At 47.2% G+C, this 20080-nt stretch overlaps 2 protein-coding genes across 4 annotated transcripts in view; one reads left to right on the top strand and one right to left on the bottom strand.

Annotated features, from left to right (window-relative positions):
• Positions 1-674: 674 nt before the first annotated feature.
• zhx3 (zinc fingers and homeoboxes 3) lies at positions 675-15831 on the top strand. 2 transcript variants are annotated; one of them, XR_002197558.2, is made up of 8 exons: positions 675-970; positions 7736-8776; positions 8978-9100; positions 9376-11070; positions 11231-12097; positions 13195-13513; positions 14342-14454; positions 14923-15831. XR_002197558.2 is itself a non-coding variant. In XM_010875863.3 (7 exons), exons 2-7 carry the CDS (start codon positions 7985-7987, stop codon positions 14931-14933), a joined length of 3807 nt encoding a protein of 1268 aa, XP_010874165.2. In that variant the 5' UTR covers positions 676-970; positions 7736-7984; the 3' UTR covers positions 14934-15831. The 2 variants fall into 2 exon arrangements, 1 of the variants encoding a protein (XP_010874165.2); XM_010875863.3 differs by lacking the exon at positions 14342-14454 and having other exon boundaries at positions 676-970.
• Positions 15832-16507: 676 nt separating this feature from the next.
• Positions 16508-20080, bottom strand: part of plcg1 (phospholipase C, gamma 1) — a 32689-nt gene continuing 29116 nt past the window's right edge. The window contains exons 30-33 of one of the 2 annotated variants that reach the window (XM_010875864.5): positions 19846-20007; positions 19551-19639; positions 19170-19441; positions 16508-19031 (exon numbers count right to left, since the gene is read on the bottom strand). In XM_010875864.5, coding sequence (XP_010874166.1) covers positions 18989-19031; positions 19170-19441; positions 19551-19639; positions 19846-20007 — 566 coding nt within the window. In that variant the 3' untranslated portion in view covers positions 16508-18988. Of the gene's footprint in view, positions 19032-19156; positions 19442-19550; positions 19640-19845; positions 20008-20080 lie in introns of both variants that reach the window. The other variant, XM_010875865.5, reaches the window with a different exon arrangement.

Here is a 20080-nt window from a genome sequence, read left to right on the forward strand (position 1 = left end):
AATAGAACAAGGCAGATGGTAAATGTCATAGTCTCCAAGGCTGATTGATGGTGAGGAAAACAGATGTTTTAGTGTAAGACTTTAAGACTGCATTACAATAACAACATGATTGAATGTTCTAAATTAGCTCCCTAGAGAATCAGACATGTATGGTTTTCAAATACAGAATCTTGGTAGAGTATGCCTAGGGCCTAAAAACATCTCAATAGAAGCTGTCAGAATTGAAGTTAGGTGTATTTCCATCATCATCTGGACCCATAGAGTGCTAAAGATACAGTGCTGCAGATTTGCTGGCCTATCCACAACAATGAAAATGTTTTGTACATGATTTCACATGCATCTAAAACTATTGTCCAATAACCACCAGGCTGCGGTGGCGTGAAGCTGTTTCACAATCACACCTCTTGTCAATAACACAAAATTAACCACAGCAGGCATAACACCAGAAAACCCAACATGATTATGCCTTACTCAACATATTTGGGAACAAGTTATGGAAGTGGAGGTATTAACCATCAGGTTTGAGTGCCTAGCAATGACTCATTATTTTGAATTACCAGACGGTTATTACATTTGGCTGCCCGATCAATGAAGGAATAAGTTCACTTTTCTTCATCATTGTGAAATTGCCAGGAGCTCACGTCGATCTGAGGTCTCGGACGGTAATGACGTTTTGTACCACGTGCTTGTCTCTACCCTGACTACGTGCGTCGTATTTTCCTCTGTACGCTCCCGGAGCTCTGAGAGAGACATTCGAAATAAACATGAGCGACGGTGGCCATTGTGGCCACTAGCAGAAGTGGCCAGTATCACGTTTATTACCAGTCGAGGAAGAGAGGGAGAAAGGGGTACCACCCCTACCTAGTTGGCATCAACAAAGCCCAAAATCTTATGTTATTTATTTATTTAGTTGTATGGTTAGATTTATTGTTTACTTTTCACAATCTAAACTCCACCGGGACCACGTAAGGTGAGTGAGGTCTTTCTGAATGTATTCTTGAAAACGAGTTTTTACCTTTTGAAAGTTGTTCGTGCGTTGCTACCTTTGCGGTGTTGGCCAGCTACATGTCGCTTGCATAAAATGGCGACAGCAAGTGGGGAGCGAGTAGTTTTGGGGGGCTTGTCTTTTCCCCCCCTTCTGAGTTGGTTACAATATTACAAAGATGTATGTAGCCTATTAACTTATCACACACTCCGCCAAGCATGAAACTTGAGAAGGAAGAACAACACGCGGCAGTTTGGTTACAATGTATCATTTCAGATTTTTTCCATAATGGTTTCGTTGACGGGATGTGACTCACATGTTTTCTTCTTAAAATCACACTTTCTATTATTACTAGTAACAGTTTTAACAGTTCACTTAAATGTAGTTATCATAACTTGTTTTTTTTAAACGTTTATGTGGTTCGGGCGTAATGGTTGATGTATACATTTTTTTGACCCTCTCCATCATATCGCATCCTTATTCTGTCTTGTTCTAAGTAAGATTTGAAATAAACTATCAAAGGTTAAGACATTAAACATCATAAAACCTTTTGACCATGACAGTTTTGTCGGCCATTACATATGCAGTAGCTTAAATGATCATAACGATCGGTAATAATTGGATCATAAAAAGCTTATTTTTATCTTTGTTGTGACAGAAATTGTCAGATATTGTTGGTATATCGAACATACTCTACTGTGTATGAGAAGTTTATAATACTGACGACAAAAGATAGCTAATCACTTTCACTATTCTGCCTATACATATCGTCTCAATTTACGCAACGTGTGACTGATAGCCTATATGAATGTATGCAAGCAGCGGTAGTTGTCTAGGTTACTCCCACCACATGTCAACATTGCCATGCTCTCTTTGCAAGACTTGAGATTAGTTCAAAGCTGTTCCCCAAAGGCAAATTTGTGTCTGATGTCCACGTGATAAACCCGCCATAAATCCCTGACTGTAAATCCATCTATCTATTCATCAAACATGTCACAGTTATCAGCCTTGATGTAAGCCAATTGCTTTACCATTGTTGCAGTGACTAAGAAGTCGTCATTTGTGGGTGTGTGTGAGGGGTGTCTGTGCATGTCTCATAGTAAGTTATTTCAGATTTGATTCCGATAACATATCAGATTTATTAATGCGGTGTAACTTATTTAGACATAAAAGATTGTCTGAGGTCCTGGTGGGCTATCTTCCTGACCTCACACACGGACAAAATCTCTAGCCTGTCCTTTGGCACAAACGTTGTATTGTATAGACAATGATACAAAATAGTTTCCATGAAAAACAATCCTAAAAACCGTGGCTCGATCACCGTCTGAGTTGAAATGGCATCAATGGCTCCATTGGTATTGTTGTTGTTTTGCGATTGGGCCTAAACGCTAAATAATTTAGCTCATGCACTTACAAATTGGAACTAATTGTTATGTACATTAACAAATGATTTGCCTGTAATTCATGAATGATGATGGTATTGACATAATACATGGCTGACATGCTTTTTTTCGTATTTTTTTTACGCCATCTTAAATGTTTCTTGTCATCCTCATTTTTTTGACTGTGTTTTCTGTTGTTCCTCTGTTCAAACCTTAATCTCCACAAAATTCCCCACAAAGGCAGTCTCCTGTAAGCCCCCTTCTTCAAGAGGAAAGGATTTGAAGAGAGAGGAGAGGAAGAGAGAGATTGAAAGTGTGTGTGTCCCCCCGTGTCCGGAGCCAGCAGGTTCGGGTCAGCGTTAGCAGGCTGAACCATAGTGCTGCTTGCCTGGCTTCCTGTCTGGTTAACAGCCTGTGATGTCAGCCATTTTAGGTTGGACAGCACAGCGCATGGTGGTGCTCCGCCATGTTTTCTCTCCCTCCCCTTCTGACAGCCCGGCTTTAACGCCTGCACTGCCAGTGGCCACAGTAATGCAGGCTTCTTTTCTCAAGCCTCTTGAAGCCGCTCGATCTCACGGGCCCAATAGCAACCCGACTGGGGATTCGGCGGCATGTAACCGAAATGACAATATCGAGACACTGTCATTAGGGTTTTGGTTTGCGTTGCCAAAAAAACGAAGATGCAGCCAGAAAGAGGAGAAACCTCAGAGACAAACATACGCAGGCCTGATCTGTGGTGCTGGAGGAGGTGGCAATGATGGAAGGAGAGATTACTAACTCAACTCCTGGTGTAGAGGAGAATGAGTGGAGAGAGATGACTGAGGGAGTAGTATGGTTGGAGTAAGCGGGGAGAGTAGGATTACTTGGGCAGAGGGAGTCAGGGAGACGACGCAGGCTCCCAGGCTGTTTCTTTCTCTCTGTCAGTAATGGCGACCAGTGACCCAGGCGCCTGTCTGTACAGAGAGGGTGTGTGAGCTAGAAAGGACCCCATTTGCCCCCCGGGCCAATAGCGTGATCTGGCGTGGGCGACCACACCTAGGAGACATGAACACCGTGCAAGCGAGGCCCTGAAATAGGAGCAGGGCAGGGACTCTTCAGTCACTGTGTGTGTGTGTGTGTGTGTTTGAAAAAACAAGCCCACCAGAGCCAGGAGCTGGATGGTGCATGAGGTGTGTGTGTTTTGCGAGCTTGTGGGTGGATGCCCGAACGAGTTTGTGTGCGCACAGGGAACGGGGGGGGGGGGGTGGGTTGCCATGGGGACAGTAACACACCAGTGGTGCTACCGACCTGTCTCCCTGGGCCGAACTTGTTCTGGGGGTGAAGAGAAAGGGGAGGAGGGTTGACATGGAGAGGAAGGTGGGGGAGGGGCAAGCAAACATGGCGTAGAGGAGGCCAGAGACACACACTCTCTCTCTCTCTCTCACACACACACACACACACACACACACACACACGCGCGCACACACACGTGCAGAAGACAGATGGATGCACTCACTGAGAGAGACAGGACACTGAGATAAGGGTTCCGGATTCCAGTAGTTAGGGGCTGCAGGAATACACCAGTGACTGGGATGGCGTAGGTCCGTAGCCCGGTACATTCGCCGATTATTCAAACGAGATTCACATTCCAGTTTACACGCCCAACGCCCCATTCTGTATAATTGCATGTCAGCGTCGTGTGGATTTAGTGTATTCTGGCCCTGTAAAGTTGTCTGCCATCAACAGCACTGTTACACCAGGTGACATTCTGAGTGCGTGTTAATGCCCTTGGCGACTGAAGGCGATTGCAGCGCTTTGGACTCTCCAATGAGCCAGGACTATAATTGCCCTAAAAAAAAAAAAGTGTGTCGAAGCAAAACCCCGGCTGTGACCCCGGCTGTGACCCCTCCCTCGCCAAAGGGTGTCTCAGAGGAAGTCGGGATATTCAAATGAAACAAAAATGAATTTAACCCAACACGCTCTTAGAGCACTTGTTTGTTTAAACAAATCTAAGTCCTGTTTTTTGGTCTCATTGTTATGCCTGTGTGTGTGTGACTGTGATTATTTGAGCGTTGGGACAACAGCATTCTCTCTGTGTGGGTCACAGGGGAGTGGTGTATTTTGTGGCGTAGGAAAATGGCCGCCCCGCTGCTTCAGTAAACAAGCCTCGCTCACACAGGCATGCATGCATGCAGGCAGCCTCACTCACACACACACACACACACACACACACACAGAACCATGCCTCACCCCCACTCCATCTTGCTCAGACAGAGGCATGCTGACGCGAGCGCCCACGCACGCAGGCCCCCAGACTGACACACACGACAGAGCTTCATGGTCAGTCTCACTGTGCTCATGGGGGGAAAAAACCATCCCGACCCATATTTGAGTTTTCAACGATTCCCCCGCGTTAACTCAACAGGCCCGTTTGAGATCTGGATCGCTGAAGACGGGCAGAAGTTGAGCCAGAGTTACATTGATATGTGTGTCTGTGCGTCCTGTGACACTGTGGCTTTGTTGAGGTGATTGTGGAACGATGAGTGCCTCTGAGATCATCTGATGTAAAGGCTTCTCAACGCCAAACTCTCTGGTGAAGAAGCTCTCCTCTCGGGCCATGTGGCGTGTGTTTGAACAGTCAGAAGTTAACTTAATGGCGGTTTTTAAGGTGTTCGTTGGGGGGGGGGGGGGGGGGGGGTTGCACGTTTAGTCTTTCAACTGCTCTTATGAGGCCAGTCAGAGCGGGCTGGCATGTGGTGCTCAAACACACACGTGCCCACCAACACGCATGCACCCACACACACACACAGAGGAAAACGCATGCGCAGACATACGAACACTGCAGCCCAGCTCTCAGGTTGTGTCCACTAGCCGAAGAGCTCACGGCAGAACATTCCAGTCTGGCAGTGAGTAGGAAGGGGGAGGAGGAGAAACGACTCGGTGTGATTGTAGTGCGAAGAGAGGAAGAAAAAGAGTGGGGGTTGTGTGTGTGTGTGTGTGTGTGTGTGTTCGGGGGGGGGGGGGGTATGGAGGAGTGGTATCGGGGCAGAAAATTCCTCTCCGAAACACCTCGCTGCTTCCTCTGAGAGCGTTAACACCCCTCCCTCCCGTTTTCTCTCTCTCTCGCTTCTCCACTCTCACCCCCAATTGTCCTGCCCATCCCCCACTAACCTTGCCCTCTGTCACCCCCCCCCCCCTCCCTGTTCTTTTTCTCCTCCTCAAGCCCACGTGATGGATGGCAGGGCCCTGCCCACCCATAAGCCTTTGTGTTGGTCATGTGACCCGGCCGCCTTGGCAGAGCTGTGCCGCCTGATGCAGAACTGAATGGCAGGACCAGGGGGGAGTAGGGCGGGGGGAGCCCAAATGGAGGGCAGTTATTCACTCTGGAGGCTGTGGGGGTGGGGGGTGCGGGGTGTAATCGTGTTCCCTTCACAGTGGCAAAGGGCCTTCTCTGCCTGCTATCCACTCTCAGTGGAAACAGTGCAAGTTTGGTGGCGAGAGGGAGAGTATTTTCAATCGGATCAGTGTTTTGACTTTTGAGCGCGCCAAGTGTAGGTCTGCAAGGTGTCGAATCAGTCACGGAAAGGGATGCAGCATCATCGGCTTGCAATGTACATAGAAGGCTCATTGTCGAAGCAGAAGACGAACCTTTCGGTTTTCAGAGTGGCATTCGCAATATTGTCTCCAGGGGTTGCGCAACGTCGACACAAGCCTCTCTTTATCACACAGGACTTGAGCTGTTGAAGGGGACCATACAAAAGATTTGATTGGTTGGTGTGGTGAAATTTCAACCCTGTAACTCAATTCTAAACAATGAATCTACAGGCCTTTCTGACAAACATCTGCCAACTCAGGTTCATCTACATAAAACTGAGGCCACATTATGGAAAGCCTACAGAACCTTTAGAGCGTTCAGACCCCAAACCCTTTTGGCCTTAGCCCAAAAATTTCCTTTAAAGTGCCCTTGTGCCCTTGAGCTTAACCAAAATTGTACCTGTAATTCACTCTGGATAACATGAGTGTTGGTCGGGTCATCTTGTTTCTGGTTCACTCCAGCCTTGAGGAAACTGCTGGTGGGTGGGGGAGGTTGGATTAAAGGGTACATTTGCGTCGACCGACGGGACAGAGAGAGAGGTGTTTGTGTGGCTCGTACAAGTGTGTTTCTGACTATTGGAATGGACAAAGCCATCGCTCACAGTTGATTCCTTTTGAGATACTCGATTGCACATCAGCAGCCAGGCAGGTCTAAGATGGCATATGCATACACACACTGCAGGCACTGCTTGAGCTTGTCCAGGAAGTGAAATTGCACACTGCCCACTTTCATTGGCTGTCTCAAATTGAAGGTTAGTGCTGTTGTGTGCTGTTGTAATTGTTTCAAGCAGCAATTATTGGTACCATGATTTTTTTGGGAATTCATGTTTTGTTTTTTTTACATGAATGTGGACCACAAAGTTATCCTCCCCCCATTCACTACAATGTCTACAGTAAAGTGTTCTGTCTTTACCTCAGTGGCTTTGTTTAGAGGTGGTGTCAGGTCATTACTGTGCCTTTGGGAGTAATAGCCCTAGAGCTGTCCTCCTGTACTGCACCGGTGCATCTTGGGCGCAAACGAGCGAGAGGGAGAGGAGAATGAAAGGAGCGCGGGGGAGAAGTTGCTTGCCTCACAGGAAGCTAAGCCATTTTGTTTTGGGGGTGTCGGGAGGGTGGAGATTGGGTGTGTGGGAGTGTGGGTGTCTGCACGCCTAATGCGAATGCCGCTATTCCCAAAAGGAAGTGTTCCAAAAGCTATGGAGTTTTCTTGCTTGTTACAAATCAGAATGAGTCTTTCCCTTTAGTGCTGCGAATTGTTTGGCCAGCCTAGAAGTGGGGAACTGTGTGTGTTTATTTCTTTTTCTTCTGCCCAACTTGACGGCCGGAACGAGGGCGGGGAGTGTGGGGGGTGCTCTCAAAAACCTACTTTACAGATCAGTGAGAGACTGTGAGGGGAGCAGAGAGAATGAGGCTCAGTATACTGGCCTATAGCCCCCATAAAAACAGATTGCCTCAAATTACTGTGATTGCATAATGAGTTTTGAAAGGTACAGACTGAATTTATTACCTAGAAAACCATCAAACCAAAAATGAAGGTTTCATATTTATGTTTACGGTATACTGTCAATCATTTTCCCACATTTCAAAAGATCAGCTCCGAACCATTTACTTCATATCAGTGCATTTGTCATTATGATTTGGTCCTGGAGGAATTTCTTTCTGTAGCTTTGCTGACACTCTGCTGTTTCTAAAAGTAGTGCTCTCTCCCACTCTAATTATTTGACCTAATATTTTTAAATAAGTGTTTTATGATGACTTCAAACTTGATTGTGTTCTCTCTTTATCCTATTTGCAGGTTCCCTGGCACCCTCTACATCCCACAAAAGAGAAAAGCGTTCTCACACACACCCTCACACACACCCTCACACACACACTCACACACAGACACACACAGACAGACGTGAACGAAGACATCGAACGGTCATGTTCCACCTCGCTTGTTTCCCCAGGGCCGGTCCATAATCAGGACCCTAACTACAATTGAACCACAAAATTCTCCTCGGTCGGCCACCACAATCCCACCCCTACCCCCTTTACACCAACCATGGCCAGCAAACGGAAGTCCACCACCCCCTGTATGATCCCTCATAAGGCCATGCACCTTCGCGAGGAACTGGAACACGACCTGTGCCTGTCCGACCCACCATTCGTTCTCCGGCAGGTCCGGGACCAAGGTTACCCCCCGAAGGGTGGAAACGGGGAGAGTCCCCGTGAGCGATCACCTGGCGGGTCTTCCAGGGCCGAGGCGGGGGTCGACAGCATCACGGCCAAAGACGGCGGCGGTACCTACACGTGCCGGCCGTGCAACTTCGAGACTCGCGACCTCAACCTTTTCCTTGACCACGTCTACAGCGGTCACCCGGACTTCCGAGCCGACCCGAGCTTCCAGTGCGTGGACTGCGGCGTATCAGCGGCTAAGTTCGAGGGCCTAGCCCTGCACAACGCCCGGGTCCACCCAAGCACGGCGACCACCACCCTCCAGCTGAGGCGGAGGGAGAGGAGGGCGGTGGTGGAGCAAAGCCTGGTCACAGGGGCAGAGACAGGGAAGGACGCAGAGATCTCCATCACCAAGACCCCTATCATGAGGATGCTGAAAGGGAAGTCCGAGTCCAAGAGGATTTTGGTGTCCCATTCGTCCCCGGATGAACCCGATCCCCTACCAGCCTCAGTCTCCGTCCCCAAAGAGACTGAGAGAAGAGAGACCCCGGCGGTAACGGTTACGCATGTCCCGACCATCGTGCACAACGGGATGGCCACCAAGGTATCGCTACCCTCAGCTATTCAGATTGTAAACGGCTCGGGGTCTCTGCCAATGCTGAAGACTGCCATCACACAGGTATTTAGTGCATATCTTTTTTGCTGTGTTTCAAGCGTTGCTCAATTCATGACTACATATCATTCATTCTACAGAAGTGTATTTGGGTTAATGAGTTCAATGTTTTCGGCAAATGTGTACACTTCCTCAGGCAAATGCAATTAAAGTCATTGATTGTGTTCCTTCTGGACAATAACGTTTCTTTTCTGTTCTTTGAACCAGGTTGTGTCCGTGGTCCAAAACAGGAACTTTCACCATCAGACGTCTCCCATCACAGTCTCCTCAACCCTTTCCTCCACCTCCTCAACCTCATCGTCCTACACCACATCCAAGAACATGCCCAAGGTACAAACTTTGATTTACTCATTTTCCCTGAGGCTCCTTAGATACATGTCTGTTGATCGACGTGTCAATTCAGATTTAATGTCAAGGGTTACATTGGATACTCGGGGAGCATGTAGTCTCTAATGCATAATAAAACGGAAGAAAAGCCTTTTGGGTTTTCACATCATTGGAGCTGTTACCGCAAGTAGTCTCTAGGCTTGATATGCAACCATTCTAAAGACTACTACAAATGTCCAAACTACCGGAAAATAATAGTTGTTCCTTTTGTTGGCCAGGTGATGATTCCATTGAGCAGCATCCCTACCTACAGCGCCTCCATGGACTCCTCTTCCTTCCTCAAGACGTCCTTCAGCAAGTTCCCCTACCCCACCAAGGCAGAGCTGTGCTACCTCACTGTGGTAACCAAGTTCCCAGAGGAGCAGATCAAGATCTGGTTCACCGCCCAGAGACTCAAGCAGGGCATCAGCTGGTCCCCGGAAGAGATTGAGGATGCCAGGAGGAAGATGTTCAACACCATAATCCAGACAGCACCACCCAGCACCCAGCACCAGACGTTGCACCGCGGCCAGACCCAGACGCACCACAGCCCGGCGCAGCACACCATCACAGTCCTGCCCGCCTCTCTGGGGCCTACGGGGATCCCACACATCCTCCAGGGATCTCTGGTGGGCCAGGGAGGGGTGATCGTCACCCAGCCTATGATGGCAAACGGCATCCAGGTCAGCAGCGCCCCTGTGGCACTGGCGGTCACGCCTAAGCACCAGGCTGCGGGTCGGCCCACAATGCAGGCCCGGCCTGCCGCCGCCCTAGTGGCAGATAAGGGGATTAGCATGGTGGTGGGGACAGTGGGGAGCAGTAGTAGTGGAAGCAACATCAGCAGTAGCAGCAGTAGTAGTAATGGTGGAGGTAGTACCAGTAGTATTATTAGCAGTAGTAGTAGCAGTAGTTACAGTAGTAGTAATTTCGGGAGCCATGCTAGCGTAATTAATCTTAGCCTTGGCAACAACCGAGGGAATGGTGTTCATAATACCAATAACAAAATCATCAGCACAAGTGGTAAAATTAGCCACGCTGTCGCAAACCTCAATGGGAAAAGCAACAGCATTGTTGTCAGCACAGTTAAAAGTGCTATCGCCGACACCAGGTACAACGACGTCGGCAAAAGCAACGGCAGCACTATTGCTAAAATCGGCGAGAGTAAAGCCATTGCAGACATCAAAAGCACCGTCGACAGCAAACCCAACAGCAGCCAAGATGTTAGCAGCAGCTCGAGCAACAAGAAGACAAGCCCCATGACAACCTGTGTTCCAGCAGGGGCAGCTACTCCTCCGCCTGCCGCTTCCACAACCAACACGGGTGACACCAGCAACCCCACCACCAGCAAAACCGAAGCGGCTTCTTCCCCTTCGGCCAAACCTCCCTCCTCCTCTTCTCCGGCGCCGAGCGGGAGCACAGATGCCAGTGGGATCCCCAGCTCCCGAACACTCCCTAACAGTTTCCTGGACCCCAGCTTCTACAAGAGCAAGAAGACTGTGGAGCAACTGAGCGCACTCAAAGAGAGCTTCACCAAGAGCCAGTTTCCCAACCAGGAGGAGGTGGACCGCCTCATCGCCTTAACCGGCCTGACTGTGCGCGAGGTCCGCAAGTGGTTCAGCGACCGTCGCTACCACTTCCGCAACCTCAAGGGTGGACGTTCAAGCACAGGGGGTCAGGGTGGTTCAGGCACTTCAACTGCACTCGGGTCAGCAAGTGCACCCAGCCCATCTGGGACCCCTGGTAGTGCCCCAATGGACCTCTCAGACACTGCAACTCCCAGCGAAACCCCCCCAAAAAAGCAGCAGGGCTCTACAGCCCTCAGTCCCCCTCCTTCACAGACGCCCACTTCTCCCACCACGCCGTCCAGACGACCCCCAAGACCGCCCTCTCCAGACTTCACAGCTATCCGATACAAAGAGAGGGACCCACTGCAGGTGAGTTTGTTTTCTAAGTAAAAAATAAATCCATTAAGTTATTCCTTTTAATATTTTTTTCATTTCGCTTTATATTTACAACTACAAATCAAATTGCCCAACGGGCCGAAGGAAACCTCTGCCTGTCCGCTCTACACTAATCCCGTCTCTACCTTATCAGGTGAGGGCGCTGGAGGCCAGCTTCAAGCAGGACCCCGAGCCCTCTGGGGAGGAGGTCGATCGCCTCCGGGCTGAGACCAAGATGACCCGCAGGGAGATCCATGGCTGGTTCGCTGAACGCAGGAAGAGGTTTGCCGCTGAGAAGAAGAAAGAGGAGTCCGAGAGGGCGGAGAAAGTAAAGGAGATGGACACAGGGTTGGTACCAGGTCAGACGAAGGATGATGGCGGGGTGAAGGAAGAGGAGGATGTGGAGGAGAGGCAGAAGGAGGACAGTTCAGGCTCCGAGCTTAAGGTGAACCCCATTAAGATCAACCTGAAGATGCTCAAAGTGACAGAGTCCAACGGCAAACCAGAGATTGAAGGGGGGCAAGCAGACAGCCCTACGATGCCTACTCTGTCACCCCCAACCCTGACCCCCGCGCCCTCCCCAGCCCAAATTGGCACCCCTGCTTCAACCACAATTCCAACTCTAACTCCAAATCCATCCCCATCACCCAAACCCTCCCCCTCCACAACCCCGAAACCAACAGCACAATCATCTACTCCTGCCCTTAAGCCCTCCTCGTCCCCCAAACCCTCCCCTATCCGGGGGAAGAAGACGTTAGAACAGCTCCACCTCCTAAAGCAGGTGTTCGCCCGAACCCAGTGGCCCAGTGCGGCCCAGTATGACGAGCTGATTTCTTCTACTGGATTGCCCAGGCCCGAGGTAGTGCGCTGGTTCGGGGACTGTCGCTATGTGCAGAAGAATGGTCAGTTGAAGTGGCTGGAAGCCTACCAGACCATGGTGCTGGATGAGGACTTCCAGAGAGGAGACACTCAGATGCTCAAAGCCCACCTGGAGGCCCATGGGAGTCTGGAGGAGGAACAGGTACTACTCACATTCAGGATCTTGAATTTCTAGTTTCTGGGTTACTGTGTATTTACCAGGTTCACAGTATCTACAGGTCCATACCCTTATTCTGTTTAGTAACATATTGTCTACTGTATTACTGGCAGTGGCCACAAGGGGTGCTGTTTATTCTGCAAATGTAAAACATATATACTTTTTTTGCTGACAAATTAATGAATTATTTATTTATTACTTAAAGTAAAATGAACCATTCAGGTGTGTTTATACAGTTGGAATGCAATTTTTGTGTTTTGGCATCAATTGTTTCTCTCCGCTTTCGGTTTTCAGAAGATGAAACTGGGTTTTCCCCTTAAACATTTTATCTGGGCTTTTTTCCTTTTATATTTCTATTGTTCCTGAGCACCTCCCCAGTACATACCAATAACAACCACCAAGTAGATTATACACATGAGTTGTAAATGTTCTGGGTTCAGGCTGGGTGTTTTGTAAAAGCACTTTGTGACAACTGCTCAATTTAAAAGGGCTTAAAATAAAATGGATTGATTAATTCTGTTTCTAGGACATCAGCCTTTTCACCTTGTCTGCTCAGGGACTGGATCCAGCAACCCTTTAGATACCGGCCCAAGCTCTTAACTGCTAGGCTACCTGATACTTGAAAATATCCTGGTATTCAGTACTGATGTGGTTTACCAACTAAGCCTCATAGTTACATGTAAAAACACCACAAAGGATGTCACTACATTGCATTTGGAGTTGCTTACTGATCATTTTAGTGATTTAGCAGTTCCTCTCATCCAGAGTACCTTACAGTTAGTGCATCCATTTTAAGATGGCTAAGTGGAAAAACCCATGCAACTCAGTAGTAGGAAGTACGTTCAGTAAAATATCAGCCAAAATCAGTGATGGAATGATGACAAAACACATCATTGCTCATTCACAAAGGCAACCGAGAGATGCTGCGGATTAATCTTAGGTACTCAATAAAAACGTTTGAGATGTTTTCTGAAAATCAGCAGAGACTCTGCTATCCTAACCTCCAGTAAGAACTGGTTCCAACATTCAAGTGCAAAGACTGCACGGACTCCAGTGGTGATAAAGGACTGTCTGTCCTCTAGGTGCTTGAGCTTGCCCAGGCCAGTGGGCTGACGGAGGAGCTGGTGCGACGCTGGTTCTCCACCCAGGCTCCTCTGCTGCTGCAGGGGAAGAACAGGGGGATCGCAGCGGCTGAGGAGGGCGTAGCGGGTGAGACTCCTGGGGTGGAGGGAGCAACTGTAACCCCCAGCCCTGCAGCCATGGTACCCATGGAGGGAGGAGCAGCAGAGCCGGTCCAAGGAGAGGGGGAGGTGAAAGAGGAGAATGTAGAACAGTCTGTGTGCGGAGGAACGAAAGAAGGGGAGGAGATAAAAACAGATAACACCGTGACTCCTGAAAAAGGTAGGACTTATTTTCGTTATAGGTAATTTGCATAATTTTTTTTCTATATGTACAGTGAACTCTAAATATTTGAACAGTGGTGTTTTTTTTTTTTTAAACTTTGGATTACAAATTATAAAGTGCAAACTGTCTGTGTTAATTTGAGGGCATTTTCATCCATAGCGGATGAACTGTTTAGACATTTTCAGGGTGCTAAAGTATTTGGACACAATAGACTTTATGTAAAATAGTCATCTTTAGTACTTGGCCGCATAGCCTTTGTCTTCCTGAGGTCTACCACCCATTGACATCACCAGATGCTGGGTGATGGTGACGCTCTGCCAGGCCTGAACTGGAGCCATCTCCCGTTCCTGCTTCTTTCAGGGCCTTTCTGCCTTCAGTCTTGTCAACATGTGAGGTCATGCTCAGTTGGATTCGAATCAAGTCATTGACTTGGCCAGTTAAGAACTTCCTACTTTTTGGCCCCTGAAAAACTCTGTAGCTATGGCAGCGTTTTTGGGAATGACCCAAAATAGATTTTGAGGCATGTGGCTCTATCCGAATTCATTGTGCTGTTGCCGTCAGCAGTTACATCAAGAAAACAGGTGAGACAGTTCCAGTGGCAGCCGTACATGCTCAAAACATAACACCTATCTACCATATTTCACAGATAAGTTGGTGTACCAGTTGCCTTTTTCTCCACATGTTCCTCTTGCCATCACTGTGGTACATGTTAATTTGTCTCATCTGTCCACGAGACCCTTTTCCAGAAATCTGCAGGCTCCTTCAGGTACTTTTTAGATGGGCCATCCTGTTTTTGAGGCTAACAAGTGTATTTCCACTTTGAAGTTCGGCCTCTGTAGATTGGCTGGTGAAGTCTTCTGCAGATGGTAGCTGACACATCCATGCCTACCTCCTGGAGTGTTCCTGATCTATCGGACACTGTACAAAAAAATGTTATGGTAAGCATTTTTTGGTCATCAACTGTAGAGGTCTTCCTTGGTCTACTAGGTCATTTTTCCAGTTGCTGAGCACAACCGTGCTTTTTTAATATACCAGATGATTCTTGCATTTGTAATGTTTTGGCTATATCTCAGGGTCAATTTATCAAGATGTATCTGCTGGTTTGACTTGCACTGACACGTCTTTGGTCCACGTGATGTCAGACACCAGAAAGCACCACTACCTAATAAACATTTGTTAAACCAACTGTCCAAATACTTTGTCACCCTAAAATTGGTGGAATGCTCAAAAGTAACCCATAGACATTGTATCATTTCAACTCCAAAGTGCTTGAACACAGCCAAAACAAACATGTGTTCCTGTCCGAATATGGGGTTCACTGTATATTCTGGATCTCACTGACATGCAAAGTAGAACTACAGTAATTTCCCATGTTCATTTTAATACCTTTGGTTATTCTCTCACAGGAACAGACTGAGGAGGGATATTTGTCTGATCGGGGAAAGGAGAAGTGAGTGAGCGAGGGAGGGATGGATGGAGAGAGAGGGGTGGCCCAGAGGGACAATGCAGGTGGTCTTTGCACAGGGCCTGTTTGAGTGCTTGACAGATGTGATTGTAACTGGATCACTGGAAATGGACCCTGAAACCTCTCTCTCTCCCACACACAACCCTTTGCTTGGGGTGGACTCTTATTACCCAACCCCCATCTTTCACCAACTCACTCTGCTATGCTGAAGATGGTACCTGAAATCCCCACCCACAAATCCCATCTGAAACCTCCCACTGCTCCAATCTGCCAATCTCCTTTCGAACAATTTCCAGACTCGACAGTCTGTTATCCTCAGGATTGGCAGAGATGGGAGTACCGGGGAGATTTCTCTCCTCCCTTCTACTACAAACCCTGGTGTGTTTGGAGATAGAACAATGTAAGGGGAGAGGTGTGGTTGAGTTTTGGACTCCTACAGATGGGGTAGAAGGGGGATGTTAAAAAATAAATAAAAAAATCCTGACTGGACAGATATCGACCAAGCCAATCCTGTAGTGTGAGGCTCACCAGTGTGTGAAGAGAGAGAGGAAGCAGAGCAAGAGATTGACTGAGGTTTTTGGTACTGGGGTATGAGATGAAAACTGCACAGACCAGACCTTTTTTTCTCTTTTTTTTTTTTTAAAAAGGAGACTGGAGGTCAATAGAGAAACAGATGTATCTTTGTTTTAGCATCAAGTGCGTCTGTTCTGTGCGTCATGAATGTTTGTTTCTGTTGTCAGAAAGCTTTGTTGAAATGTAACATCTTGACAGGCTGTAAAAGAAGCTCCAACACAAGTCTGTTGTATAATTTTTACAGATGTTATTTGCAGAATAAACTAAATGAAACAAACTGGTTACCTATCATACTTTCAAAATCAAGCATATCTGAAAAGTCAGGATAGGCTATTATTTAAAAGAAAGAAATTCTAGAAGCAACATTTAAGGCATCTTCACTGTCATAAGGATTATATTAGTTGCTATAGGTTTCTCTCTCAGGACTTACCTGAAGTTTCCAGAAGTAACAATTCTGACTAACGTTTCATTGTGTTCATTTTTCCTAACAAAAATATTTCAGCTGCAAAACATTTAAATGCCTGTTACAAACAGTCATATGGATGTAAAAGCTGTGGAGTTCCTGTTAAAAAGTCCAAGGTTCCTTCTTCCAACTTGCATCAATTATTTTGACTGTTTTTTTGATTTTTGAACTACAGATACTGTTTAAGAAACAAGAGTATGTGGTTATGGTTAATGTTTTGTAACTAAAATATTGTTTGGTGTAATTTCTATAATTTTTCAACTTAATCCTTTTTCCAAGTGGCTGGGGTGGATCAAAAGGGCATTTATATTGGCTGCAATAAAAAAAAAGAAACACTAACTGGTCTTAAAGATTGTTCAAAATAAATGTTGGGAGGGGAAAAACATTAGCATAACTTTGGACACATTGTAGACTAGATATGTGAAAATGAAACCACCATATGAGCCCCAATTTATAAAATAAGTCAAACAAGCATACCATGAGGCTGATAATAGTTTAATAAGTACTTTAATTCTCAGGCTTGAATATGTTGCATATGAAAGGCAAAATTAAAACGAGCACTCCATAGCTTAGGCACATTACAGAAAGGCTTGGTTTAATGAAACCACCCATAACAAAAATTGTGACGAGTCAAGAAAAATAAAAAATGACAAGAAAGAAACCAACATTTCTGAACAAACAACGTAACTATATAGTTTTGGACACGGGAGACACTGGTGGACTGTAGGAGCTGCGTGGCCAAAGACAACCGATGCGTTTCATGTGTGGAAAGAGGGAGCACATGTAGCTGTCATGATCCCTCAATGTCCCTATGAAAGGCTGACAAAGGAGAAGAAAGTTGGCCAGATTCCGACCCATTTTCAGCTTTACAATCCATATGGCTTCAAAAGGCTTTTCCCCTTAATGGCAAAACATTCTGAATACTACATATTTCTTTTTTACAGAAAAAGGTGGCATTTGCATACACACATACGCATGCACGCACACACCTCTTCCAGGCCCTATTCTAAGCGGTTGAATCGTGCACAGAACGGTCATCTCTGGGGTCCCCTGATTTCCTTAGTAACTAGTAAAAACACTTTCCAGGACCGCCTTGAAACAATGTATCTACCTGCACAGAAATGGTGGCCTGCGTATACCCCCCCCCCCCCCCATTAAACATTAAAAGAGGATAATCACCATTGAGTCATTCGTGCCCCATACTCCAAGACTAAACCATTATGGGCTAAAGGCTAATGGGATTAACCTTAGGTTGTTTTCAGAAAGCAGCTTCCATTAAAACAGACTGCTGATGGACACTAATCTAGCGTATTCAGGCAGATAGATAATCAAGGGGAAACTGATCGAGTCAGCCTTCAGGAAAAACAAGATCAGTTCACGCTTTGGAAATGTTGTGCACAAAATGTGCTGTTACGACCCCTGCAGGCCAAGTCATGTCACTACAGATCAATGATTTAGACCCCTTCTGGGCAATACTGAAGAATGTGGCATTGTCAATATCTTAGCCTCTACAGGGCTGTATTGCAAACAGCTGATTTGAAAGAATCTTCAGAAACCCTTCGGGAGAAACTGGAATGCTGCACACAAAAGTCCCACACAGACCTACAATGAAAACATTTTGGTACAGCCTTTTGATCCAAACGGTCTATAGAACAGTTCTTTCCTGTGTGGCAATACTGAACTTGGTTTGGTTCGCTGACTCTGCTCTAATACGGTTTATGTACGCGCACTCAAGATGCTCACAACCAGCAAGGAATGTTAGACCCCTTTTTTATATATTTTTACACATACACAAAGACAACTGTTGTCTTTCGTAGACCTCTGTAACATTCCTGCTTGAAATGAAACTGGAAACCCAGTGACTGCAGCCATGCTCGTTCAACACAAGCCACTACTCTATGTTCTGGGCAGAACCAAACACGCCGCATCCTGCGTTACTTCATTTTCTCCATCCTTACCCTGCTCAAAAACGTCCACGTTGAAAATAGAGACAACAAATGCAAACTTCGCTTATTCTTTCCAGGACAGCCGGTCTACCCCTCGTCCGGCCAATTCCAAAAGCAGTGCAGTGCCCAAACACACAAAATCGATTACATCTTAATCGTCGGAAAGGTTACGTGCTTAACCTTTTGACTAAAGGTTATGCGTGGAATGGGGGTGTCATTTCAATGCGGAACAAGACTTGAGTGTTTATACTATTACTAAAGAGCGTCTGCTTTGACATCACAAGGCAGGACAGAGGAATTACACATCGTTTTCAGAACGCAAATTTGGCAAAGTAAGAAAAGCCTGTGTGTGTGTAGGTACTGTCAATCTGTATAAAGGCTCGAGTTCCTCCACTGAGAAATGTGGAGAAAATACACATTAAGATAGCCACAGAGGGACCTCGTGTTTAACACATAAGAAGGAAAAAAAAAAAATCACATTACAAATGTTTAAAAGTTTAAATAATAATAAAAAAAATCATGGAGACAAACTCTTTGAGAGTGGGTTGTCTGCTGTAGTTGTCTGGCTAAAAGCACAGCAGGAATAAATATATATACTTGTATATGTCAAGAGAGAAGAGGAGAAAAACAAGACTAACATGGAAAACAGTTTCAAACTGATATCTTTACAACCCCCCCCAACCCTCCAACTTCAGCGCTTCGCTCCCTCTCCTAGCATCTTCGCCGAGCTCTGAAACGTCTTTTGTTTTTGGATTTTTTTCTCTTTCCTGTCTACGATGGACTGCTTCCCTTATGCCGCCACCTTTTCCAACACAGTTTGCCTCTAACTCCAGGAGGGGCGGGGGCAGGGGCACAGAGGAGAAAGAGGGGGGAGGGAGGGAGAGCGGCCCGAAATGTAGGCCATAGCAGTGGTGGGCGTTTCCATAGAAACAGTGTTCACAGCAGACAGTGACATCGTCAGTACGGGGAGAGTCTGGGGGAGGAGGGCACGGGGCGCACTGAATGCACCCCGCGATTGGTCCGGCCTACACGCGGTTCTCTCCGCCCACTCTGGTCCTGCGCATCATCCTGCAGGAGGGGGACATAGAAAACCTTCTGGAATCCGACACGAAAAAAAAAAAAAGAAAAATAACCAGCAACCCCTGCCCCCGACCCCACCTCCATGACGGACAGAAAAGGCAGAAAATACGCACCCCTCACACGTACCTCCTGTTCTGGGGGTCCAGGTCCAGCAGGGCCTCCTGGGACACCCTGAAGTCATCCAGCGGAGTCTGGTAGCGTGCCTCAAATGAGCCCTCCCGGCCCCGGGACGCCTGGCTTTGGGTCTGAGCGGCCGGGGACTGGGACGACGGAGACACAGAGGAGGCTGAAGATGTGGAGCCAGTCTCCCCTAGGCGCTCGCGCCCAGTCTGAGTAACCACTGTGGCGGCTGCGCCTCCTACCGGTAGGAACGAGCTCTGCACCTCCCCATTTTCCTCCTGGCCAAGGGAGAGAAAATGCGTTCAGTTAGACAGGGAGCAAAGAGAGGAGACTAACGTTGGTGGCTGATTTGTGAGGGCCACTTGGGCTCCAGTGTAGCCAACCTACCCGGCCCCTGGTGATGTCCATGTGCACCAGCAGAGAAGCCAGCTCCAGGTCTTCATTGTAGCTGTTCTTGAGAGGGATGGAGCGGTAACCTGAGGTAGAAATCATCAAATACAGGGAATACGTTAAATGCACTCAACACAGACGTGAAAAAACAACTAATGAAAATCAAGAAACAAAAATATTATAAACATTTCAGAAAAAACTCACATCTCTGGAGGCGAGACATGAATACGTTTGCGGAGACAGACAGACAGTGTGACTAACTCATCTTGGTCAATCGGAGTGATTTCCGTACCGGTTTTAAGGCCGTTGATAGGGAAGCTGGCCTGGGCCAGGAAGTTCTGGTCACTGAACATGTCGATCTCGTACACCACGAAGCGCAGAAAGGCAAATGCAGAGTTGCACACAGTGAACTGGAAAGATTTCCGTGGCCATGTGGGATTCAAACCGTTATCCGCTGGAAAGATGGCGAAAAGAAAGATGAGATTAGTTCAAGGAATTCGAAATGATCATATTCAGGTAACTGCCGA

The sequence above is a fragment of the Esox lucius genome, chromosome 12 (assembly GCF_011004845.1).
Source record: "Esox lucius isolate fEsoLuc1 chromosome 12, fEsoLuc1.pri, whole genome shotgun sequence".
In the NCBI taxonomy this organism is placed as follows: Eukaryota; Metazoa; Chordata; class Actinopteri; order Esociformes; family Esocidae; genus Esox; species Esox lucius.